Source organism: Silene latifolia, chromosome 9, assembly GCF_048544455.1.
Source record: "Silene latifolia isolate original U9 population chromosome 9, ASM4854445v1, whole genome shotgun sequence".
Taxonomy (NCBI): Eukaryota; Viridiplantae; Streptophyta; class Magnoliopsida; order Caryophyllales; family Caryophyllaceae; genus Silene; species Silene latifolia.
This window is the reverse complement of record NC_133534.1, coordinates 28,453,446-28,480,080: the sequence shown is the minus strand read 5'-3', so window position 1 is coordinate 28,480,080 and position 26,635 is coordinate 28,453,446. Positions and strand designations below refer to the sequence as shown.

The following is a 26,635-nucleotide window of genomic DNA, read 5'->3' as shown; positions in this document are numbered from 1 at the left end:
AAAAAACATTTCAACTATTAAGCAATTTCTGGACCATGTTGTTAAAGGACATTTGTGTTTTTGTTTTTGGACTTTGTTGTTTTCTGTACTGTTTTGGACCAAGGTTATTTCAAGTTGTAATAGAACAATTTAGGTTGTCATATTTAAGGTAGATGTGTAGCAAGTTTATTATGCAGACAATCGAAGAAGCTGAAGGACAAAAAGATGCAACTACACTTCAAATATGGAGCTTTACGGACAACAAAGTTTGGATGCAATTTTAAAGAAGCAAGTAGATGACAAAGATGCATCATATTGGATAAGCTAGAAACATCATCGAACCTTATTTATGTTCTACGTTTCTACTATTGTATTTCAATTTCACGAAGAATTAATGAACTTTTCTCAACATTATGAAATTTAATTCTTTACTTTTAATTTCCAATTTACGATACATGTCATTAGTCATTAATAAGTGAAATAATTACCCAAGCAACACGGTTTTTTCAGCAAACAGTAGTAGAGTACATTCGTTATCCAACCAACGAGTAAACAAAAAATGCTGGACGAGTAATTGACATATATTGAAAAACATGGAAAAAAAACGGATGTACAGAAGGGCACAAATTTATAACAAGTTTTGAAAATGTTATTGTAGCATAATCAGGGAATGTGTAAGCAAAAACGTCTGGAAAATCAAAGTCAATTTTTTTTCGGCTTAACTGACGGTTTAAACAGTTATGGTAAACTATCCATGATGCACTACTTGCATTTTCTAAGTTAGTGGGCAATTGTGGAGTAAAATAGTAGTTATGCATTCAGGTGACAAATGGAAAAAAATCATTTCTCAAACAATGGCCAGAAAGTGCATTTATAGAATACAAATCAATCAAACATATATTTAGTTTACCAGTTATTAAAGTTCAATTAAACAATCAGCAACTAAAAACTGTCAAATTTATCATATATTTTTTATCATCTTGAGAATCATCAACACATTGCTAGGTGGTTAAACATGGAAAAGGGGAATTCAAGTAGAAGCCAAAAAAAGGAGAAGGCAGCAAGAAATGAACACCGAAAAAATAGTATGTTTCTTTACTTTTTTCCATAAATTAAAAAGTTTGTTACAGTATGTTATTGATTACTTAACTTTATCTATCTTTCATGAACAATATGCATGCTTCCATAGAAATTAAGGCTGATCCCATATCCTGCAATTGAATAAAACATTTTCATTAATATTAAGTTTATGAGTATAACTTAAAAAGGAAAGATTTATAAAAAACAATGATTAAATCACTTAACTTAGATTTTTGAAACCTTCAATATGTGTCTACAATAAGCAACATAACAAATGTTAGTCAATTATCTACACAGAAAGGGTAATTTAAAATCGAAAGGTATATTAAAGTAGAAAATCAGGAAACGTACTTAACTTTTCACATGTCGATAAATGATCTGCAAACAAGTGTAGAAGAATTTGTATGATTTGTATAAATTAGAATACAACTAACAATTGTGCTAGCAAAATGAGTTCAGAAATGTAACAAAGTGATTGATAATTTATAAATGCCTTAATTGAAACCGGATTGTCAAAGACGACACTTGGGTTAGGTTAGGTTGCAACAAGTTGGATTGGGTTGGGTTAGGTTAACCAGTTAGGTTCGTTCAGGTTATGTCATCCCGTTGGGTTGGGTTGGGTTAGGTCAAATAGTTGGGTTGGGTTAGGTCAAACAGTTGGGTTGGGTTAGGTCAAACAGTTGGATTGGGTAAGGTCAAACAGTTGGGTTGGGTTAGGTCAAACAGTTGGGTTGGTTGGGTTGGGTTAGGTTAGTCCATGTTGGTTTGGATTGGGTTGGGTTATGTCAGTCCATGTTGGTTTGGATTAGATTTGGTCAGGTCAGTCCATGTTGGTTTGGATTAGGTTAGGTTAGGTTAGTCCATGTTGGTTTGGATTGGGTTAGGTCAACGAGTCAGGTTGGGTTGGGTTAAGTTGGATTGGGTTGGGTCAACCCAAGTTGTAATTGGGTCAAGTTAAAACCCAGATTGGGTTGGGTCGGGTTAAAACCCAGGTTGGGTTGGGTCGGGTTAAAACCCAGGTTGGGTTGGGTCGGGTTTAAACCCAGGTTGGGTTGGGAAAAAATGAACATCAGAAAATTCGACACTCCATGTTTAGGCAATATTGTGAATAACAATGATGCAAAATCACGACTAACAACATAACAAGTCAATTAATAAATTTTTAACATCTCTTTTAAAAAAGATCTAATACATTATGCAGAAAATTGCAATAGATATAAGCATCTAAACATTCAATTGTTAATAGCCTTCACCATCTAAACAAAATGCAATCAATTAAATTTAACCAAAACGCCATGTATAGAACATTTTCAATAAGTGCAATAAAAATTAATAACAAAACGCACTGATGATTTTGCATTAATTAGATCCGTAATCAACAGATCGACTATATTACGAAAAAAAATGCAATAAATATTAAGAAAAAATGATTTTAAATTGTTAATAGCATGTATATCTAATAAAATCTTAGATCTAATAAAAACTCATTGTATATAAGCAAGCAGTGAAATTAATCTTAAAAAAAAATTCTATGTCGATTTTCTAATTAGCATTAACTCAAATATGTCATAAAATTAATAGATCTAACAATATATATAAACAACCATTTTTAAAAACTCGAATATAATTTGAAATTAAGTTATTATGCGGCGGAAACAACATAAAAGAATAGAGTAAAATTGAACTTACCATTAATACATATTCAATAAACGCTCCTAAGAACAAGACTTCGACCTTCACCATGTTAAAGGATGACCGTCTGCATGCGGGAAAAAGAGGTCGGAGAATGAAGGGTTGCTAATCGGAATTAGGGTGCACGAGGGACGAGATCGGAGTGTCTAAGTTTTACTGAGAGAACAAAGGTTTTTAGTAAGAGAGTGAAGCAGAGAGAGGGAGGGAGAGAAAGACGGAGGCGTATAATGGAAAGTGAAATGGAAATTTTAGGGTTTAATTCTGGGGGAAGGGGTATATATAGTAGGGGTTATTATTAGGGTTTTTTGTGATTTGGGCTGGACGGGAATTGTAGAAAGGTTGAGCCCAAAATATTATTTCTATCAGCCCATGTTTGATATTGTGTGTGTTTTTATTTTTGTTCGGGATGTGTTTATATACGGTCCACGTAGTTTACGCTGTGAAAATGTACATTAAAATATAACGTTTGACATAATTTGTCTTTGCCGTTATGCTTGACCAATATAGGAGTTCAGATAGCAGAAAGAAACTTGATGATTACGGACAATACGCCACAATCAATGTCAAATCCTCGACTACCGCTATCTGACATTACGAACGGTACTTCTTTATTTTTAATTGTTAATATTTCAATACAAGTTTTTCAATTTTAATTTTAATCCTTTTTCATTTGTTGTTTTCAAAAATTTATAATACGGCAGTACCAATTGTGACCATTTCAGTTTCTCATACCCCATGTCATCGAAGCAGAAGAACAATCATAAGTTAACAGTTAGCGATAACAACCCCGCCAAGTAATGTTTCTAATGATTGAACTCCATCATATGCCAACACTCTTATGACCCTAAAACCGAAAATCCATTTGTGCGTGTTGGCCGGGGTCTCGTAGAAACGCACACCAAATCTGCAGCTGCGGAAACTGTAGTTCATGGCGAAAAACTTTTGCCGAATCATACCAATTCTAACGCCTAATCAGTTACGGGGGAGAACGGCAAGAGAAAAAAGACAGTCGCGATTCTCTAAGAAACGTGCTGCTAATGTTCATAGTGACGTTTCTCAAAATACGGTCAATTTTACACCAGCAACCTCCAACGTGACAGGTATATATCTATATTTAATTTGTTACATTTAATACGTATTAATGTTTGTGAAAGTCTTAATTTTTATTAAAAACGTTTTGTAGAACTTATATGTAATCCGACCGATGTTGTTGAGCGCTTAATGAGAGATCTATGTGCTGAATATGGTGAAGCTTTCGGTGAAGTGACTCCGTCTGTAAACCGAATTGAACAATCACACGGTAGTTGTGTTTTTAATGCGTCCTATTCACATGGAGAATCTTCTAGAACTCAGCAAAATACTTCTGTGCCGTTAAATAATGATGGTTAGTTTATTCATGACTTTTTATTTTTTAATTTAAATTGCAACATGCTTTGGTTATTGTAGTCTAATTTTTATGTCTCAATTTATGACTTTTGTTTTGAAAACTGTTTAGCATGGGAAGGATATTGGGACTGTGGTGATGCAGAATATGAGTGCGAGAAATGTCACGCGTTGATGTGGTTTGAGGAGAGAAAAGATAAAAGACGTGGTACAAGACGTCCTAAGTTCTCACTTTGTTGTTCTGATGGAAAAGTTGAGCTCGCATTTCTACAGCAGCCGCCTGAACTTATAAAGTCGTTGTTGACCGGTCAGCATCGATTTAGCAATCATTATAGAGAAAATATTAGATCTTATAACTCGATGTTCTCATTCACTTCTATGGGCGGTAAAATAGATCATTCCATCAATCAAGGTAAAAGACCGTATACCTTTAGGATGGGAGGTCAAAATTGCCATAGGATAGGGACTTTGGTACCGATCGGAGATGCAAGGCCAAAGTTCTGTCAACTTTACATATATAACACGGAAGAGGAAGTTCAAAATCGAAAAAATGCCATTAGGTAAATATATTTTCTTTCCGTAATAAATTTTTTTTGTATAATATTTTTTTTCGTATGCAATAATTTTATTTTTAATTGTAGTCCAGGGGATTCATCAAGGTTCAATGACGAGTTAATAGGATTGTTGGAAAATATGATTGACTCTCACAATACAATTGCAAAGACATTTAGGAAGGTTAGGGATAGACTGACTGAAAATATAGACAGTGAAGTGAGTATCAAACTGATTTCAAGGAGATCAAGTTATGGAAGAACTTATAATCTTCCAACAGTTTCAGAGGTAGCGGCTTTAATTGAGGGTGATATTGGTCCACATATGGAGAAGCGAGATATTATTGTGAGAAGGTCGTGCGGTGGTTTACAACGGATATCTGAGTTGCACCCTTATACACCCCCTTACAATATCCTTTGTTAATTCCATCCGGAGAAGATGGGTATAGGCCAGGTATCCTACATAGTGCTTCTTCTATTGGTGTTAGCACGAGTGACCAACCACGTGAAGAAACAACGTGTAGGGAGTGGTTTGCTTATCATCTTATAGAGAGACCACCGGATGTTGAATTTCCAACGATCTTATTCTCTGGTAAGGCATTCCACCAATTTTTAGTTGATTGTTATATGCTGGTCGAATCGCATAGGCTGAATTTCATTCGTTTTAACAAAGATCGACTTAGAGTTGATAATTATAAGAACCTCTCAAATGTTGTTGGAAGAGGAGATGTTAAGCCATCTTCGGCGGGTACTCGGTTTATCGTGCCTTCTTCTTTCCCCGGAGGTGACAAGTGGAAAAAAGCAAATTTCCTTGATACCATGACTATTTGTAAGTGGTTTGGTTATCCAGAGTTATTCATCACTTTCACCTGTAATCCAAAGTGGCCGGAAATAGTACGATTTGTTTCTAAAAGAGGATTGTGACCCGAGGACCGTTCAGATATTGTCTGTCGCGTCTTTAAAATAAAGCTCGATGAGTTGATTAGGGACTTAAAGGATCAACATATTTTTGGAAGAGCGCGAGGAGGTACTACCAATTGCTAATCTTTTAACTTAATATATCGTTTCTAACATAGCATTACTGTACAAAAATCTAATGACATTTATGAACGTCTTTTTTGTAGTCGTGTATACTATTGAATTTCAAAAACGTGGACTCCCTCATGCCCATATAGTATTGTTCCTACATCGGGAGGACAAATTTTCTACAGCCGCAGATCTCGATAAAATCATTTCCGCGGAGATTCCTGATCCGACTACAGATGCCGTCTTACATGGTGTTGTTTGCGAGTATATGATTCATGGACCGTGTGGTAAAGCAAAGCCCTCATGTCCGTGTATGGTTGGAGACAAGTGCTGAAAATATTACCCAAAGCCGTGCACCGAGAGAACAACGGTTGACGGTGATGGGTACCCTATATACAAGAGAAGCAAGAAAGGAGTTACGGTGATTAAAGATGATGTGCCCCTGGGAAATGATTTTGTCATTCCATATAACTCCCAGTTGTTGTTGAAATATCGGGCTCATATCAATGTCGAATGGTGTAATCAATCTAGATCTATAAAGTACCTATTTAAGTACATTAACAAGGGCTCTGACCGAGTTACCATGCAGACGTCTTACACACGACGTAATAAGGAGGACCCTGGTCGATTTGATGAGATTAAGAGGTTTTACGATTGTCGATATCTCTCTGCATGTGAAGCCGCTTGGAGAATTTTTGGGTTTGATATCCACTACATAACTCCTGCTGTTGAAAGGCTACAGTAACATCTTCCGGACGAGCAACCTATTGTCTTCCACGATGATGATTGGGTTGATGAGGTCGTAGAAAATACTTCACTCAGGGTGTCACAATTTCTTAATTGGATGGGTTGTAATAATTCGACACTAGAAGAGATGCAGGTTGCTAAAGAATGATTGTACTGTGAATTTCCAACCAAATTTGTTTGGAAAAAGAAACTTCATCAATAGAGCCTTAGGAAAAAAGGATTTACAATTGGTAGGTTGGTTCATGTTCCCCCGCAAGGTGGTGAGTTATATTTCATGAGAGTAATGTTGAATCACGTTAAGGGACCAAAATGTTTTGAGGATATTAGGACTGTGAATCATTTTTGTTCATCCGACATTTAGTGAAGCATGTTATGCATTGGGATTAATTGGTGATGATCGAGAGTATATTGCAGCTATCAACGAAGCAGCTGATTGGGGGTCTGGCTTTTACTTGAGAAATTTGTTCGCGACGTTATTATTTTGTGGCACTTTGTCTATGCCGAGCAGAGTCTGGGACTAAACTTGGCAACTGCTATTGGACGACATCCTTCATAGGCAACGCACTGTTCTTAACAATCAAGGTGTGTCTTCATTTAATAGTAAACATTTACCGCTATTTTAATTAGAACAAATTTAAAACAATTCTTCATATTTCGCATTCTTACCTTCATCTATTCTATGAATTTATTGCTGCAGTATATAAAATCACATAGATAATATTGCAACTTTTTTAACCACAGATTTACAGCTTACCGATGAAGAGTTGCAAAATTATGCACTTATTGATATTGAAAATTCTCTTCAAATAAATGGTAGTTCACTTCGTCGATTTGAGGGAATGCCGTTCCCAAACATGTCTGCAATGACACATCATCGAAATAGTTTAGTCATGGATGCGTTGGCGTAGGATAGACAACCCTTGAGTGAAGAACATGAGATTCAGTTATCTTCAATGACTGGCGAGCAGAGGTTGGTGTATAATGAAGTTATGGAAGCTTCTTTAAATAACAAAGGAGGGGTGTTCTTCGTTTATGGATATGGTGGAACTGGGAAAACTTTCCTTTGGAGAGCTTTGTGTGCCTGTTTCAGGAGTAAGGACGATATTGTTGTGGTTGTTGCGTCAAGTAGAATTGCAGCAACATTGATACCAGGTGGTGTAACAGCTCATTCCAGGTTTGGAATTTCCATTAATGTAACGGAGGATTCCATATGCTCCCGAATTAAGCCCGGTAGTGATTTAGCTGAACTTTTGATACGTGCTAATATCATAATATGGGATGAAGCACCGATGACTCATAGGCATTGCTTTGAGGCCCTTGATAAAAGTTTAAAAGATGTATTGCGTGTTTTGGACGTGGGAAATGCTGAACTGCCGTTTGGTGGAAAAGTTGTGGTATTTGGGGGTGATTTTAGACAGACATTACCGGTTGTTTCATAAGGAAGTAGAGCAGATGTTGTAGCTGCATCCCTGTGTTCATCGTATTTATGGTCTTTCTGCAAGGTATATATATTTCTTTCTTTAAATATCAATATTACCGTTTTATGTGAGTCTTACTTAAATTATTTTTGTCGTACTGTATTTAAATAATTTAAAACGTATACCACGTATAGGTACTTAGATTGACCAAAAATATGCGATTGCAAGTTGGTAGTTCAACTGACAATGTTGAGGAGTTACGAAAATTCTCCAAATGGCTCTTGGAGATTGGAGATGGTATAGCAGGCGGTGAAAATGATGGAGAAGTTGATCTAGAATTACCAGCCGAACTACTAATTCAGGATGTGACGAATCCTATTAAGACATTAGTAGATGTCACTTATCCGGATCTGCTAGCACAATTGTGGAATCCGGAATATCTCCAACAAAGGGCAATCCTGGCCCCTACTCACGAGATTGTTGAATCAGTAAATGAATATGTTTTGTCGCTTATTAAAAAGGATGAGAGAATTTATTTAAGCTTCAATGAGGTGTGTAGTGATGACAGAGGTACAGGTGACGGTGACATTCCCTCTACTGAATTCCTCAACAGTATTAAATGTGCCGGACTCCCGAATCACCAATTGAAGTTGAAGGTTGTAGATACCTCATTTATGCACCTCCCGCAAACCACCCGGTGATGATTGGGCCGCATGTTTGGTACGCGGAACGATTTGTGACAGTTCGTAAGTTTATCGTCAAGTGATCGCTCAAACATTTATGTTTACCTCTTAATTGTCATCTACGCGCCAATACGGTCGTTTTGGCAGTAATTAGAGTACATTTGGAGTCCGGGCCTAAAACCGTTTCCACGTCCATGGGAGCCCTCCCAGACGAAGAAGCCTCATCACCTGCAGAATTAAAGTAAATTTAGGCCGCGTCAAGTGATGACAAGCCTTGATTAGGGGATTTCCGAGTTTTCGGAGCTCCGAAATCGCTCTTTTCTCGCCATCTTTGGCAATTTTCCCACAAACCTGTCCGCTCCTGTGGTAATTTGGGTCAAGTCAAGCCTAAGTTGAAGCCTAGTCATGGGTTCGAGTCGGAATTTCGGCAGCATTTTGTTATAACGGCGATTATGCCCTAGAAAGTGTGTGACACCCTCATTTATTGCGGAAAAGTAAACACGTAATTCTAGAATAAAACTGCATGGATATGTTTGTAATAGGTTCATTATAGTAAAAACCTGTAATTTTTAAAACCTGAACCTGTTATAAAGATATCCAAAAGGGAAGGTGTCAAACATGCAAGGTCCAAAATAAATCTCATGAATGAAACATCGCTAAAGTCGCGAAACAAAGTTATACAAACCAAATATGAGAAAGGGAGACATATGTCCCTAAAATGTATGTGACATAAAAAGGGTTTAAGGGTCACAATGAAATAAAACCAGTCTAGGTCCCAAGGTTACTTTGCTCGCTAGCTCGTCCATGTACCCCATATATGCATCACCTACATCATTCGCATTTTATACAAATACGAAAGCCACGGTCGGGGGGAGTAACTCCGAGTTCTCCCAACCACGAAATGTCATAATTAATATAACATGTAAACATAAGAATATGAATACGAATCACACAATGCCTTAGCATATAGATGCTAGACAATCGTGCTTATCATGTGAACAACAATATAACAACACATAGTCCTAGCATGTGAATACTAGACCGACTCAATACTACCCTATCATGTGAATCACATAACATCCAGAATCCAAACTCTATCAACCATAGCCGGCTTGCATCTCACCTTCTATGATTCATAGAATCACCATACAAGAAAGGGCAATATATCAAAGACAGGCATAAGTTCTTAGTCCTGTCAATAGTCACTCAGAATCTCGAGTCTATACCACGAGGTAGGGAAGGTAATCGAACCGGTATCTTGGCTCAGCGGTTAATATTAATAAAACATGGCCAAGACACAACACAACCCTAGCCTAAAATCTGCGCAGACCTAGACATGCGGATACACACCACCGCACCCAAGACCCACAACTTTTTTTAAAACAAAGTGAAGTGAGTACCCTAAGGACACCACCGAAGGGTTGGCTAGTACTTAAGCTGACCACTTACTATCAAAATAAGTAACTGAGGTCATGCCCCAACTTGGATATAAATCCACTAGTCAGGAACACAAAGGCTATCAAGCAGTGAACATATACTCGTCAAAGACTATAAAGACCTATCTATGATGAAGGCCGAAACACTCACCTAGGACCTAGTCCCAGCTAGTCCCAACTTGAATACTTTAGCCCACACCACACAAGACAAGTAAGACACCCACTTAACCATAAGAGGCAAAGAGTCCAACTTACCAACATAAATGCTAACATTCTATCATGTGAAAGGCTATATAAATGTCTATTCAAATGAGAACAATCCAACAATATCCTCAATATCAATAATAATCCAAACTCCAGCTAACCGTTAATTTCATAATTCATGAGAACAAACTAAAATGGCAAAGAGGCAACAAGACTCAAGTATAAGGCACCAATTCATCCAACAACCAACATGTGAAATGATAATTACAATTATCAAGACATAACATGAAATTTCCAATAACAACCAATCTCACCTCAAAGACAAACCCTCGACCCGAGTCCCGCGACGGGTCATCGGTCAAATCGAGGTCGATCGGTTTAAACCTAGCTTGACCAAACTCGTTCGGTCAATTTGGCCCACTTTAGTCTTGGCCTACTTTGGCCCAAATTACAAATTTTATCGCTATATTATTCTCATGCTATTTCCAATTTCTATCATGTGAAAAATGAAAGTAAAACATTATCAATCACCTAAACACTTAACAAACAACAGGCACACATTAACTACTTATGTGACATTAATTCGTCGAGTAACTCGGAATAGTTACCTTAAGCTAGCAAAGAGACAAACAATAAACTTGAGAAAGCTTCTAAAACCCAAAATTACTCTTCATCTTCAACCACATATGAGCCACCTAAACTAATTATGTGAAAGGACGATATTAACGAATTATCTTTATATAAAATATGAGACGGAAATTAATTTAATTATATTTTAAATAAACCAAACTAGCGTCAAAACAATTTATGGACACGGCTCAAAAGTTATTATGACAACCTCAAACTCGGCCTAACCACCAACTACACATGGCCTCAAACTCGTGACTTAGCTAGGCCACTGCCTAGGCCACGGCCAGGCAATTGCTAAGCTACAGCCAGGCCACAGCTGTCTCCAACACTCCACCTAAACAATTACCCATCTCAGCCACTAAAACCCATGCTTGACTGTTCTAAAATCAGCCCACTCAATCACGTTAAAATAGTCCCAAAACCTTGCAACAGAACATCCCAAAACAACCCCACCACAATCCATGAACAACTCTGAAAAACCTGCACAAAGAGACCTCAAAACAGTCCTAAAATAGTCCCTCATCACCCCACGAAACAGCCTACTCAACACATTATAGCGGTCCCAAAAATACACAGAAACCGTCCAACATCGATCACTCTTACGCCCTAAAAACAGTCCGAAAGGCACCATTTATCCATCCCAAACCGCCCCAAAACAAACCCTACATGTCAAGATACACCGTGTCAAATATAAAAGACAACAATTAGCACCCAAAACAATCCATACATGTCAAAGATACACCGTCTTAAATATACCACTTACTAGCTAGCATCCCAAATGATCCCTAGAGGTCAGTATACACCGTCTCAATCATCTCCACATATCAGTATACACCGTCTCAACTATACAACTGACTAATTAACATCCATAAGGATCCCTATATATAATTATACACCGTCTCAACTATAAAACATACTAACAAATCTTCTACCAGACCGTCTATTTTAGTACATACAACCGTCTTATAATAAATAAAGCTGAAAATATAAATGGGTTTGTAAAAATACATAACGAAAATGAATTTTACTTACAACGGATTGACGAGAACGACGAAAGGAGCGCTATGGAACAAAAATAGTTGAAAACGGATAAGGAACGAAGCACCGACGTCGATTAACAAATCAAAATTCAAAGAAAGGTACGAAAAGGAAGGAAAAAGAAGGAAGAAGAAGGAAAGAAGACGTGCGTTGTTTATAAATGAGACAGCAGCCTGCTAGCCTGCTATTTATTATACGTACGTTTCTTCGTCGTTAAGAAACTTCGATCGTTATTAAAACCGTTTCGAGTTAAATTTAACCGATTTAAGTAAAAGTTTCAGTAATAAAACGGAATCAATAATAAATAAATTTAATGAGTGAAAATAAAATAAACTCAGATAGTTAACGTAAATAATACAATATCAGCTTAAATCGGAATTATTAGCGATTTTTACAAAACTAACGGATATTAATAAAAATTGCTAATTTAGTGAAATAAGCTCAAAATAGCTAATTGGACGGTTTTGTTCCCAAAATCCATCTCGGGTTCACTTAAAACAACTTTCATAAGGACTCGTAAAGAAACGGAAATTATTAAATAAATAAACTCGAACTAATTTCAATAAACTCGAACTAACTTTAAATAAACTTATTGATGATTATTAAAATTAACGTATCGAATTATGATGAAATTAATTAATTAGCTAAGCATATATATATAAATCGTTAAATGATGTAATTAAATTCAAAATAGCAATTAAAAGAATTTTATCCATCTTAATAAAATACGGGGTGTTACAATCACCCATCTTTTAAAAAGTTTACCCTCGAAACTTGAAAGTATAAATGAAAGGTTATAAAAATAAAACTGAAATTGGAATCGGTAACCAAAACATTTAAAAGGTCACTTATCGTAAGAATCAAAATTCTTTCAAAAGTTTCAAATAAAATTTTCCAACAGAACCAGATTCTCATCAGAGGAACGGAAGTGTTCTCGTTGCGCATTCAAGAACATCACATTCCAAATCCAAGATAAGGTCAAAGGCAAATCATTTGTATAAATCGAAAATCAAAATACTTTCAGAAACATTAATGAAAAGTTTTCAAATGTATAAGTCTCATTCATGGAACGAAATTGCCCTTGTCGTGCACACAAGAGCGCTAACTTTCCAAGTCAAAGACAAATTTAAAACCGAAAATCACTCGTCGACAAGAGTAGAACAAGTTATTAAACGTTTCTAATAACGAGTTCTAACATCCGATCAACGTTAAAATCAAAAGAAAAGGTAATTTACCCAAATTTTCTTTTGCAAAAAGCCAAAATAGAAATAAAGGTTTCACTTTTAAACCCAATTGGGGGTCAAATCCCTGAAAGTGTAACATTAAACTTGACAAAAGCATCATAATTAGATCAAAGTGAATAGAAATTGGATAAAATTTACAAAAATCTCAGGTTTAGCAACTCAAAACTATGATAAAGAAGTCTATACTCAAAGAGCAATTAGAGAATTAAATCGAATTTTCATTTTTCCAAATCTTTACAAGTAGGGAAAATTTTGTAATAGTAACATAAAATTTTAGCAACGAACCAAAAATGGTAGCTTGAAATATTTAGAAATTGTACAAAAAGGAAAGTAACTTAGATAGCATAAAAACAAAGTATGTTAAGAGAGCTCAAACTTAAGCCACAAGAGAGCTATAATGACTTTCATAGGGTAAAAATTGAAGTCAAAATTACAAGGATGTCAAAGATATAGTTTCACAAGATACGAGTGTCAAATTTAAAGGAGGAGCAAGATGAAGCAAGGAAATGAGGTATGAACGGTAACGCTTATGAACAAGGAGAAATGGAAAATTAAACAACAAAGAAACGCCAGACACTCTTATCTCAAACAACAACATCACTCAAAACGGTTCCGAAAACTTCCTAACAACAAAACTCAAAACCACATCACTCCCAAGGTTTTCCTCAATCGCTTATGTTACCTTATCCTAATCTATTCCCTGAAACAAGGTACTCCACTATAAGTGTGATTTCATCGCTCCAAATCCTCAAACATCCAGAAACAACTTTCACAAGCCTAAGGTCAAGGCTTCCAACAAAGATATATTCGTATCCAACTAGTGTCAACTATGGGTTTCTCAAAAAGGTAAACCTTCAATCAAGAATCCCAATACCAAGCTCTAAACTCCAAGAGAAGGTTCCTCAAATATTCCACAAGGTTCTCATTTCAAAACAAGGTAGTAACATACCAACCCCAAAATCTGAAAAATCAATAGGATCTCAAGTTTCTCTATCCTTTTTCTTATCAAGGATTCCCAAAAGCGGAACTACACTCAGCTACACTTAGCTACGACATCATCCCATCATCTCAAGTGCTCAATGCGACCTCAAGGTCTATACAACTATAGGGTTAACAAATTCTTCTCAATACTAAATCTCTCTCAACTCAAGAACTCTCAAGAGCCAACTAATAATCCACATTAGCTTTTCTCATATGGTCATACCCATTATCAAACTCTCATGTCCAAAGTGATTATGGAAGCCAATCACAACTCGACTTACTTAGTCAAGGAACTAGGTATAAGAATCACTAAGTATGTCTCATCACCTTACCTAAGTCTTTCTAACATCACGACTTCTCAAAGCCAGGGTTAAGGGTCAGACACAAACAATCTCCTCAAAAGTCGAATTTTCCAACCCAGGTCAACATTCCTCACAAGAAAGAGTACTATCAAATGGCGTTAAGGGAGGATAAGCAAGGAACAAAAGACAAGTTAGGAGTACAAGCGTAGCTTTTAAAGTAAAACTGAAGGGAGTTTAGAAGGAGGATAAGCACCAAGAGATTAAGAATAAGGCGAGATACAAAAAGAACGAGAAACATCTTCAAGGAAGTAAAAGCATTCTTCAAAGGTTGAACAAATCTTCAATCCTCAAAGAATCGGCACTAAATCTTGATCTTCGTAAAATATAAGTGTCCTTTCGGGAACGGAGATACTCTTAGCGATCACTCAAGAATATCAATATTCCAATTCAAAGACATAAAAATACATTTTTACACCAACAAATGATAAAACTAATTATCAGGCGTCTCCAATAACAAGCTTTAACACTAATTGACGTTAAAACCAGTGAAAAACATTAAAATATTTTCAAAACCTTTAGTTCAAATTTTTTTTTATAATAAGGATAATAACTCCATTAGCTATAGATAAGCTCACGGTCATTGATCCAAGAACGCAACAATTATTAAATGACAATCAACAAACAGGTTAGTTCCTAACAAAGAGCAAACACAAAGAGACTACAACATAAGGTCCTAAGTCTACCCATCTTACCCATCTCTCAAGTTTATTATTTTAAGGTCAAGTTATTTATATTGGGGTGCACAAACGTGCGTCGGGAGCAAATATGCTCTGATACCAACTGTGACACCCTCATTTATTGCGGAAAAGTAAACACGTAATTCTAGAATAAAACTGCATGGATATGTTTGTAATAGGTTCATTATAGTAAAAACCTGTAATTTTTAAAACCTGAACCTGTTATAAAGATATCCAAAAGGGAAGGTGTCAAACATGCAAGGTCCAAAATAAATCTCATGAATGAAACATCGCTAAAGTCGCGAAACAAAGTTATACAAACCAAATATGAGAAAGGGAGACATATGTCCCTAAAATGTATGTGACATAAAAAGGGTTTAAGGGTCACAATGAAATAAAACCAGTCTAGGTCCCAAGGTTACTTTGCTCGCTAGCTCGTCCATGTACCCCATATATGCATCACCTACCTGTCATTCGCATTTTATACAAATACGAAAGCCACAGTCAGTGGGGAGTAACTCCGAGTTCTCCCAGCCACGAAATGTCATAATTAATATACATAAGAATATAAATACGAATCACACAATGCCTTAGCATATAGATGCTAGACAATCGTGCTTATCATGTGAACAACAATATAACAACACATAGTCCTAGCATGTGAATACTAGACCGACTCATACTACCCTATCATGTGAATCACATAACATCCAGGAATCCAAACTCTATCAACCATAGCCGGCTTGCATCTCACCTTCTATGATTCATAGAATCACCATACAAGAAAGGGCAATATATCAAAGACAGGCATAAGTTCTTAGTCCCGTCAATAGTCACTCTGTAACTCGAGTCTATACCACGAGGTAAGGAAGGTAATCGAACCGGTATCTTGGCTCAGCGGTTAATATTAATAAAACATGGCCAAGACACAACACAACCCTAGCCTAAAATCTGCGCAGACCTAGACATGCGGATACACACCACCGCACCCAAGACCCACAACTTTTTTTTTTAACAAAGTGAAGTGAGTACCCTAAGGACACCACCGAAGGGTTGGCTAGTACTTAAGCTGACCACTTACTATCAAAATAAGTAACTGAGGTCATGCCCCAACTTGGATATAAATCCACTAGTCAGGAACACAAAGGCTATCAAGCAGTGAACATATACTCGTCAAAGACTATAAAGACCTATCTATGATGAAGGCCGAAACACTCACCTAGGACCTAGTCCCAGCTAGTCCCAGCTTGAATACTTTAGCCCAAAATAAAACTGAAATTATAAATGGGTTTGTAAAAATACATAACGAAAATGAATTTTACTTACAACGGATTGACGAGAACGACGAAAGGAGCGCTATGGAACAAAAATAGTTGAAAACGGATAAGGAACGAAGCACCGACGTCGATTAACAGATCAAAATTCAAAGAAAGGTACGAAAAGGAAGGAAAAAGAAGGAAGAAGAAGGAAAGAAGACGTGCGTTGTTTATAAATGAGACAGCAGCCTGCTAGCCTGCTATTTATTATACGTACGTTTCTTCGTCGTTAAGAAACTTCGATCGTTATTAAAACCGTTTCGAGTTAAATTTAACCGATTTAAGTAAAAGTTTCAGTAATAAAACGGAATCAATAATAAATAAATTTAATGAGTGAAAATAAAATAAACTCAGCTAGTTAACGTAAATAATACAATATCAGCTTAAATCGGAATTATTAGCGATTTTTACAAAACTAACGGATATTAATAAAAATTGCTAATTTAGTGAAATAAGCTCAAAATAGCTAATTGGACGGTTTTGTTTCCAAAATCCATCTCGGGTTCACTTAAAACAATTTTCATAAGGACTCATAAAGAAACGGAAATTATTAAATAAATAAACTCGAACTAATTTCAATAAACTCGAACTAACTTTAAATAAACTTATTAATGATTATTAAAATTAACGTATCGAATTATGATGAAATTAATTAATTAGCTAAGCATATATATATAAATCGTTAAATGATGTAATTAAATTCAAAATAGCAATTAAAAGAATTTTATCCATCTTAATAAAATACGGGGTGTTACAAAGTGTCCTGAAAAAACCGTCACAAACCAAAATTCCGAGATGGTACGAAGTTTACCCATCATGCAAGGATTCCAAATATCGAGTTTCGTCGCAAATGGGCAATCCTAAGGTTATTTTCGAAGCAATTTACGGTTTAGCTGTGAAACCGTCTCAATTTCACTCAAATGCTCAAAACTCAACGAAAATTCGAAACAAATACATGGTTATGATCCTTATACTACCAGTTAGCCATTTACAAAGTCAATTTTGCAAGGCAAAATCATTTGGGGGAAAAGCCCCAAATTTTCGACTAATTAGAGTCGAAAACCCTAAATTTTGTCGATCCCATTTGATCAAATACGGAAGATAAATGAAAGATTGATACACATACCTCGATTAGTCATGGCAAATGCAAGCTTTTGGATCAAATTTTGACGGAAATGGTTGGAATTTGAGAGAGTAATTGAGATTTTATGTTTCGAAACAAATGAAATAAAACCCCTGTTTCATCGGGTTTTTACGCAGAAAAGACACCTCCAGGAATAGACGCAGCAGGTGCTGCACCTCTTCCAGGGGACGCAGCTCTTGCTGCGCCTCTTCCTCAGCTTTCCTTCATACGAATTTTCAAAAAATTTGTTATGAGTTCGTTATTTTGTGGGCCCATCTTTGGTGCACCTCTTCCTTGATGCTATATCGCATATTTGGTCCGTTTGACGTATATTCTTCGCCCGGATCCACATCTTCCAAGCCAACATCAAATTATCGCCTTATTTTTATCCAAGACCTAGCTTGTCACAATGAGCGTTCCTTTTTTGACAGGTATTTCGACACACCTTTATCCCGTTCCCCCGACGAGAGTACAAGGATAGACATTCCCTCTCGAGACATGGAGATCAGTTCCCGATTATGTTCCCCCAGCGAGAGTACACGGATAGAATTTCCCTCTCGAGACATTGAGATCAGTTCCTGATTATGTTCCCCCAGCGAGAGTTCACGAGCGACAGTCATTCCCTCTCGAGACTTGGAGATCAACATCGACCCCAAATCCTTCCGAAGTTTGTTTGAAGCTGAACACAAGCAGATTTCTCCCGGCAGTTCCAGACTGTGTCCTGCTGTCCTCTCCCAATATCGCGTTTTGTTTCCCCTGGAGTTTCAAAGAATTTCAGGTATGGTCTCTTCTTATGGCTGGCGAGCCTCCTTACGTAGTCTAATGGACTTTAAACGACCCTCCCCGATAGTCGACAGACTCTAAAATGTTCCCGACGACAGGTCCTTGGCTCAGACCCCTTGAGCCGCCTCGCGTTGCCATAGTCGTCAGGTTGTAATATTCGATTGACCTGATGGCTATACTTTGACTTTTGCCTTGTCCAAGCCTCAGTCAAAGTGAGGGCTCTGTATATACCTCATTTCTGCACCTCCGGCAAACCACCCGGTGATGATTGGGCCGCATGTTTGGTACGCGGAACGATTTGTGACAGTTCGTAAGTTTATCATCAAGTGATCGCTCAAACATTTATGGTTACCTCTTAATTGTCATCTACGCGCCGATACGGTCGTTTTGGCAGTAATTAGAGTACATTTGGAGTCCGGGCCTAAAACCGTCTTCATTTTCTGAAACCGAGTCGGAATGTTCTGGAATGTTCCGGATATTTCTATTCCATATTTTATAAATCTTTTAGTCTTTGGTAAACAATTTCCCGTAATATTCACACAAAATATTAAGGAAAACCAAATTATTCCGTTATTCCATAAACTAAACACGGAAATCTTTCTTCTGCAGGAGGAAACCACTTGGGAAAGGACGCAGCAGATGCTGCGCCTCTTCCAAGAGACGCAGTGTTTGCTGCGCCTCTTCCAAGTCATTTTCTGCGTATTTTTCGTATCTTTTTCATATCTTTTCGAGATTCACTTCCAAAGTTTCTCCTAAAACCCTACTTCCTCCGTGTGATTAGTATAAATAGAGACCTTCGGTCTCACATATTTCTCACGCGAGTGTCCGCCCTTCTCTTCTCCCTTTGCATTCTAGACCACGTTCTTACTTTTTGGCGCCTATGTGCTTGAACTTTCGACCACGTAAGCTCGGATCCTTCTGAGTACCAGCCTCGTTTTGCATGACCGACCAATTTGACCAACTCCGCCATAATCAACTTTAATCAATCTGTTTTAATTCCTCTTACGAGGGCACTTTCGTCTACATTCGAGTCGAGCATCACTAATCGTAAACTTAGTTCATCTCGTTTCGTCAAACATGTAAGTCTGAGGGTGTAAATCTCTCTTTTATTTATTGTTATTTACTTTTGTAATCATATTGTAAGGTTTACGTCGAAAATACAATTAAAACCGATTTCTAAAACCCTTTGTTTAAACCCTTTTTACGGATTAACAGGAGACAGACGTCGAGAAGGGACGCAGCAACTGCTGCGCCTCTTGGAAAGGACGCAGCACTTGCTGTGCCTTTTCCTGAGGTTGCCGCCGTTCCTGCTTCTCTTCTTCTTCCTTCGTCTTATGTTGGTTTCGTCTTCTTGTTTTCTCTCGTCTTTGTTTGTTCTTATTTCATTCACATGATAATTTAACATATTGTTCATCATCATTAACATATAATTTATCATTAACTCCCGACTTAAATCCCAAATAACCAATATTTGCGGGTTTTCGTCATTAACGTCAAACCGGGTTGTAGAAATTCGATTCATTCGTATTGGGTTTCTGGAATTCGATCTTTGATATATTTCCACCTGTTTATTATCATATTCATCATTAGTCCATTGTTAATTCATTATATTTAACCTAATTAATTAGTTAGTCCCTTAATTTGTTAATTATTAACCTTATTAATCTTGTAATAATTCGTCCTATTTCGTTTGTTCCATGTTTATTGCTTTTATGACCCTCAATCACATGTAAATAATCTATTAATCACTTCCATCCGAGTAAATAATATTAATCGATCAACGAACATTAACGACTTGCAATTCCGGCTTCACAACCAGAACTGAGCCAAGGAACGGACGCAGCAACTGCTGCACCTCTTCCAAGGGATGCAGCTCTGATGCGCCTGTTCCTGGCTAATTTCTGTCTCTGAACTTCCGTTGTTGCTTTGACCTAGTTTTAGTTACGTATTAATATACTATTAATCGTATTATCGCCTAATTTCTGTTCATTAATTCATTTATTTATTCTTTCTCAAATTATCCGTTTTAAAGGTATTTTCGACATAAGTCATTAAATCCGATGTAATTATTGTAATTTTTCTATTGTTGTATTATTATTGTAATTTTCTTTATTATATTTCTTTGTATGTTTTCACATGTAATTGAACCTAAATTTCTACTTTGACATTTATTGTATGATAAATTACTTGTTCACCGACTTAGTATTAATTTTCACATGCTAGGATTAATTCTATGGATGTTGCATTGCATGCATATAATCGACAATCTATCGAGTATAGACAATTTCCCTAATCATTAGTAGAGGCCGCTATCGAGGCGGGCGAGATTAGGTGTTCGATCAAAAGAGCTTCCTAATACGTACCCTCACCCCTTACTCCAGATCTCTGTGAACATCCGTGTTCATTGGCATCCACGAGAGTCATTCTAGACATAGAATGCTAAGGTTAACGAGTTCTTGGTGTTCATGTCATTACTTTGTGTCTTGACATGACACGAGGTATTCGAACGGTTTCCAATTTTCCACAATAAATTGGTGGCGACTCCACAAATGCAAACACTTGTTCTCCTCCCAAGCGCCCCCGTGGGCCCGCGTCCACAGTTTGGCGACTCCACTGGAGATAATACACTTACGTGTAGCCAAAAGGGTGAAACTTGAACAAGGTTAGGGAATAGTTTGTACAAGACAATTGTCGGTTTTCATAACTCGGTCTTCCAAGATCGTTTATTCGGCCTTCCTAGGCCCAACCCAACCCATTCGACCAATCGTCCCGTCTAAACGGTCCTAATTCTTATTTGGGCCTAAGGATGGATAACGATTGACGTCATCCATACCATGGTACTTACTCTTGTTTGTATCAAGGACTTTCACTACTTGAGAAAATGGATTAGGAATCGGCCTTACTCATGTTTGGTACGAGCCTCTCCACAGACTTCGGGTTTGATTGTTCGGTATGGCAACCCACCCTTTAAACCAAAACCCATTTAAATGCACTCAGCATCCCTTATAATGCTTGTATATTGTTTGTACCATACGTGATCAACCTTTTCTAAACAAAACCATGACGATTTTTGTAAAATTCAAAATCCTTCTTTAAAAAGTAAAATTTCGAACTTGGGCCTAATATTAGCGCAAAACAAGCCGAAACTCTGTCCAATTATTGAGTCAAAATTCGGGCCTCAAAACCTATTTCAAAAACCTCACTTTGAGTCCACTCCTACAACTATACTAAAGTTGACTAGGACCAACATTTTTCAAACTTTGTCATTTCCTCAAAACTCACTTGACACAAGTGGCACACTCCCACTTCACGAGTCAAAACATTTCTTTTCGAGTAAGTGTGCTAGAGTGGTGGATTGTGTTTTGATTCATCGTCGATCTCTTATTCAGTTTCCAAGATGCCTAAAACAAGCGACATGAACTTCAACCAACTCCAGAATGGTAATGATCAAATCCTAGCCGCGTTAACTCGTCTCCAAGTTACTCAAGACCAAGTATATGATCGCCTTGACACCATTGAGGGCCGAATATATGCCGTGGAAACAAGGATGCCTCCTCGAGAAAGTGTGATCGCTGATGACTTCGTGAACGACTTCGGGGACGAAAACCCTCCCATGGGTATGACTGTAGCTGAGAAACGACTCCAATACTTAGAGGAGCAATTGATGTATCTCAAAGGGGATGACATTTACAGGGAGAATAATCGCAAATATGAGGCTGTGAGTTCCAAGTTGCCAACCAATTTCAACATGACGGATATCCCGAAATTCAAGGGGCATGAAAACCCTTTGAACCATATCCGTGCCTTCAAGGATTACATATCTATCAAAGGCATTAAACCCGAGATGTTCTTAAGGATCTTTCCTTCATCTCTTGACACCATCCCAAAACAATGGTTCTATTCGCTAGAGCACAAGAAAATCGCTACTTGGGACGATGCCGCAATCGAGTTTGCTAAACAATATGCGGATAATGCTAAAATCCAAGTCAACATGCGCACTTTAGAGGTTCTTACCCAAAATGACAAATAAGGTTTCACCGATTTCCTAAGTCGGTGGAGGAAGACTAGTACTCAACTTGTTGAACGTCCAGATGAGGCTACCCTTGTGGAGAAATTCGTGGACAACCTAAAGCCCATCTACGCAAATCATTTGAGGTATCAAAACATCAAGACTTTCAAAGATTTGACCGTACTAGGGACAAGGATCGAAGATGACATACGTAAAGGGCTCTTGTCTAAAACGATAGGTCGTGGATATCAAGGCTCAACAAGTCGTTCTTACGGCTCTACTAGCAAGACTGATGAAGTTAACCTCTTTGAGCCATCTAAGAAGAGTACCCCTCCAAGGAAATTCACAAATTTAGGGGACACATATTCCAACGCTCTGAAAAGGTTGATGAAGCTGGAGAAACTTCAACCCATAGGCCCTACACCCGAACCAGAAAAGAAATCCAAGTTCTGGGATAAGAATTCGTACTGCGAATACTATAGAGGTAAGGGACATGATACAGAGAAATGTTACAAATTGAAAAATGTACTTCAAGATATGATTGAAGACGGTCGCCAACCAATACCACCTGGAGGTAAGCCTAACAACACTCAGAATCCTCTTGGAGTTCTGATAATCACAAATGAAGAATCTACCAAAGATTGTTTGCATCTCATTCCTCCAGTCGAAAATGAAGTTCATGCAATAGAAAATGAAGGGAATTACTCCACCATTTCTCCAACCATCACTGATTTCATCGCATGGGCAAAAAGTGTGGATAAGCAAGTCATGGAACTAGAGAGTGCAGTGGCAACCTCACGCGGCCCCAACGCCACACCTAAAGAACGTGCACCACTAGTTTTCTCTCAAAACACTACAATGCAAGAAGTAGTAGCCATGGTTGATGAACTAGTCGACCAAATTATCCAATTAGAAGCTGAAATCATGAGAATGAAGGAACTTGTTACCATCAATGGAATATGGGCCGATGATGATGAAGATGAGTATCTCACTGAACACTACCTAGTCAAAGTCAGTGAGGAAATAGTCCAGAATTGTGAAAATCAAGATGTAGATCACCTCACTCGTTCAGGGCGCCCATACCAAAATACTTCTCAAAATGGTCCCATAGCAAAAGGTCCAACCATCTACTAAAGCAACTACAAAAGACAAAGGCTGATCTTTCAGTCTGGCAACTAGTGTCAAGCTCATTCCCACATCGCCAAGCCTTACCGCAAGCTCTGGCCAAACTAAATGTGGCACATAACTCCACACCCGACGACGTGGTCAACTTGGTCTTCCAAGAATCACCAAAGCTAAGTAATCCTATTACTTTCTCGGATGAGGATTTGCCACCCTTCGGTGCTAGTCATAACTTGGCTCTTTATATCACCATCATTTGCATAAAGAAGAACGTGCCAATGACCTTGGTAGATGATGGCTCCGCAGTCAATGTCATACCCTTGAAAACGGCATACAAATTGGGCATAAAAGAACAAGATTTGACCCCTACCAACCAAGGTATTCGCGCATATGATGGTACACGACGAAAGGTGGTGGGACTTGTTGACCTAACCATAGCCACATGGCCGATTGAGTGAAAGGTCAATTTCCAAATAGTGGACATTGAGGCATCCTTCAACATACTTCTGGGAAGACCCTGGATTCACGCTTCCAAAGCGATAACATCCACACTCCACCAGAAAATGAAAATCCCACTAAATGGTAAGGTGGTGACGATCACTTCGTCGCCCATCAAGGAAATCATCGAAAAGAAGTCAAGCAATCAAGTCCTTACAGATCCAGTACATGAACTTGGGGGCTTCCATATCATAAACGTCATAGAGAGTGAATTGGCACCATTATACTTCAATCCCTACTCTAACTTAGTGGTCAACCACATACTCAAAACCCAGGGATACTTCCCGGGAATGCCTTTGAATCCTATCCCAAGAAACACCTTTGCACCCTACAAAGAGGGTAATTCACAAAGAATACCCCTTGGATTAGGATACAAACCCACCAAAGAGGAAGTTCTCAAGATGATCGCTCAATTTCAAAACCGTAAGAATGTGGGAATCCAAATGCGACCCTAGCTCCCTACCCTAAATGGATACTTCGTTAGGAAAGGAAATCAAGAACTCTTTCATGGATTTCCCGAACCTTGGCACCATCTCGAAAGGAAGCTAGCCGGAATCGAGATCTTTCACGATTGCTACTTCATTCCTCCAGAAACGGTTCCTACCGTCAAGACTCGTCAAGCACCTTGCCTAGACGAACAAGCCGTGAGTCTACTATTTGGAGAAGATCGATTCGTTAGAGCCGCGCAGGATGAGATCATTACCATGATACTTCAAGATGATCACTTCAACCCTACCGCGTTAATTACAGAAATCAACACCAATCAGCAGAAAGGATGGAGAAAATCGATCAAATGGACAGACAATCAAGGAAGACTCTTCAAGCTCACTACTGGAGAAGGAGAGATGTTCAAAGGAGAACTAGAAGACGATGAATTCGAGTCAGAGTCCGAGTCGGAGTCAGAGTCGGAGTCTAGAGAAGTTCCTAGAGAGTCTCCTCCTGTCGTCATTCCCACTCCCCTCGTTTCTCCTAGCCTAGCGTCGAATAGCAACAGTAGTTCGGGAAATGTCCCAACCGCTGTCCCTTTACCGCCACTGACCACAGATCAGATGGCTTCTTTGTTCCAAATTTTCTCAAATCTTAATATGAATAAATCAGGTTCTGCTTACTCTTCGTGTTATCTTGAATGCAATTCTGTTTACGATGATAATGAGAATGACCCAGACCCTGACTCAATAGAAATACCTCTCAACATAGCCAAAGAAATACAAGAAGGGGAAGGGGGACCAGTGATAGAAAATACTGAACCCATCAACGTAGGAAGTTAACTAGAACCCCAAGAACTTAGGATATGGACAACCTTGAGCCCCACCGAAAGGGCCAATTTCATAGACCTCCTACACGAGTTCAAAGACGTTTTTGCTTGGTCCTACAAAGATATACCAGGGATTGACAGGGACATTGCAGAGCATAGAATCCCAATCAAACCAGATTTCAAACCCGTGAAACAGAAGCTTCGACGAATGAGGACAGAATGGGCTCTCAAGATCAAAGAAGAAGTCGATAAACAATTCAAAGCTGGGTTCATCAAAGTTTCCGAGTACTCAGATTAGGTAGCTAACATAGTACCCGTACCCAAAAAGGATGGGAGAATCCGTGTTTGTGTTGACTTTAGAGACTTAAACAAAGCAAGCCCTAAGGATGACATTCCTCTATCACATATCGACATATTAGTAGACAATACGGCAGATCATACGTTACTATCCTTCATGGATGGATACGCGGGATATAAACAGATCAAAATGGCCTTAGAAGACATGCATAAGACCGCCTTCGTCACTCAATGGGGAACCTACTACTACACGGTTATGCCGTTTGGGTTAATCAACGCCGAAGCTACATACCAACGCACCGCAACTACGCTCTTACATGACATGATGCATAAAGAAGTTGAGGTATACGTAGATGACATGATTTTCAAGTCCAAGGAAAGAGAGGGACATATTGCAAACCTTCGCAAATTCTTCTCGAGGCTACGGAAGTACAACATGAGGCTTAATCCTCAGAAATGCGCATTCGGAGTGACATCTGGCAAACTCCTGGGATACGTTGTTAGCCAACGAGGTATATAAATAGACCCTTCAAAAATCAAAGCTCTAATTGAAATGCCGCAACCTCAAACAGAGAAAGAAGTCAGAGGATTCCTAGGCAAGGTACAATACATAAATCGATTCATATCGAAACTCACCATGATTTGCGAACCCATATTCAAGAAGTTAAAGAAAACAGATCACACCATGTGGGATGATGACCGTCAGAAGGCTTTCGACCGAATCAAGGAAATACTAGCCAAACTGCCAGTGCTCATGCCACCCCAACGAGATCAACCTCTTGGTTTATATCTCACGGTAACTGAAACAGCCATGGGCGCCATGCTAGCTCAAACCGTAGGGAAAGAAGAATGAGCAATCTACTACCTTAGTAAGAAGTTCTTGGAGTACGAGTGCAAATACACACCGCTCGAAAAGACATGCCTCGCTCTTGTGTGGGCAACGAAGAAGCTACGCCACTACATGCTTAGCTACTCCGTCAAAATATTCTCCAAAATGGATCCTGTCAAATACCTCTTCGAGAAACCCGTTCTCAATGGACGTCTAGCGAGATGGACTTTGATGCTCTCTGAGTTCGATCTCAAGTATATGCCTTTGAAAGT

At 38.2% G+C, this 26,635-nt stretch overlaps 2 protein-coding genes across 2 annotated transcripts; both read left to right on the top strand.

Moving 5' to 3' along the window:
- The first annotated feature begins 7,411 nt into the window (after positions 1-7,411).
- Positions 7,412-7,897, top strand: LOC141600794 (uncharacterized). Its single transcript, XM_074421042.1, has one exon. The coding sequence runs from the start codon at positions 7,412-7,414 to the stop codon at positions 7,895-7,897; it is 486 nt and encodes a 161-aa protein (XP_074277143.1).
- A 194-nt stretch (positions 7,898-8,091) lies between these two features.
- LOC141600793 (uncharacterized) lies at positions 8,092-8,524 on the top strand. The gene is made up of 2 exons (XM_074421041.1): positions 8,092-8,446; positions 8,490-8,524. Exons 1-2 carry the CDS (start codon positions 8,092-8,094, stop codon positions 8,522-8,524), a joined length of 390 nt encoding a protein of 129 aa, XP_074277142.1.
- The last annotated feature ends 18,111 nt before the right edge of the window (positions 8,525-26,635 follow it).

Bases quoted from the DNA above. Each gene is read 5' to 3' on its own strand.
- LOC141600794 (XM_074421042.1), top strand. From the start codon at position 7,412: ATGACTGGCGAGCAGAGGTTGGTGTATAATGAAGTTATGGAAGCTTCT.
- LOC141600793 (XM_074421041.1), top strand. From the start codon at position 8,092: ATGCGATTGCAAGTTGGTAGTTCAACTGACAATGTTGAGGAGTTACGA. The intron at 8,447-8,489 runs GTACAGGTGACG...ATTCCTCAACAG, and splicing joins GGTGTGTAGTGATGACAGAG to TATTAAATGTGCCGGACTCC.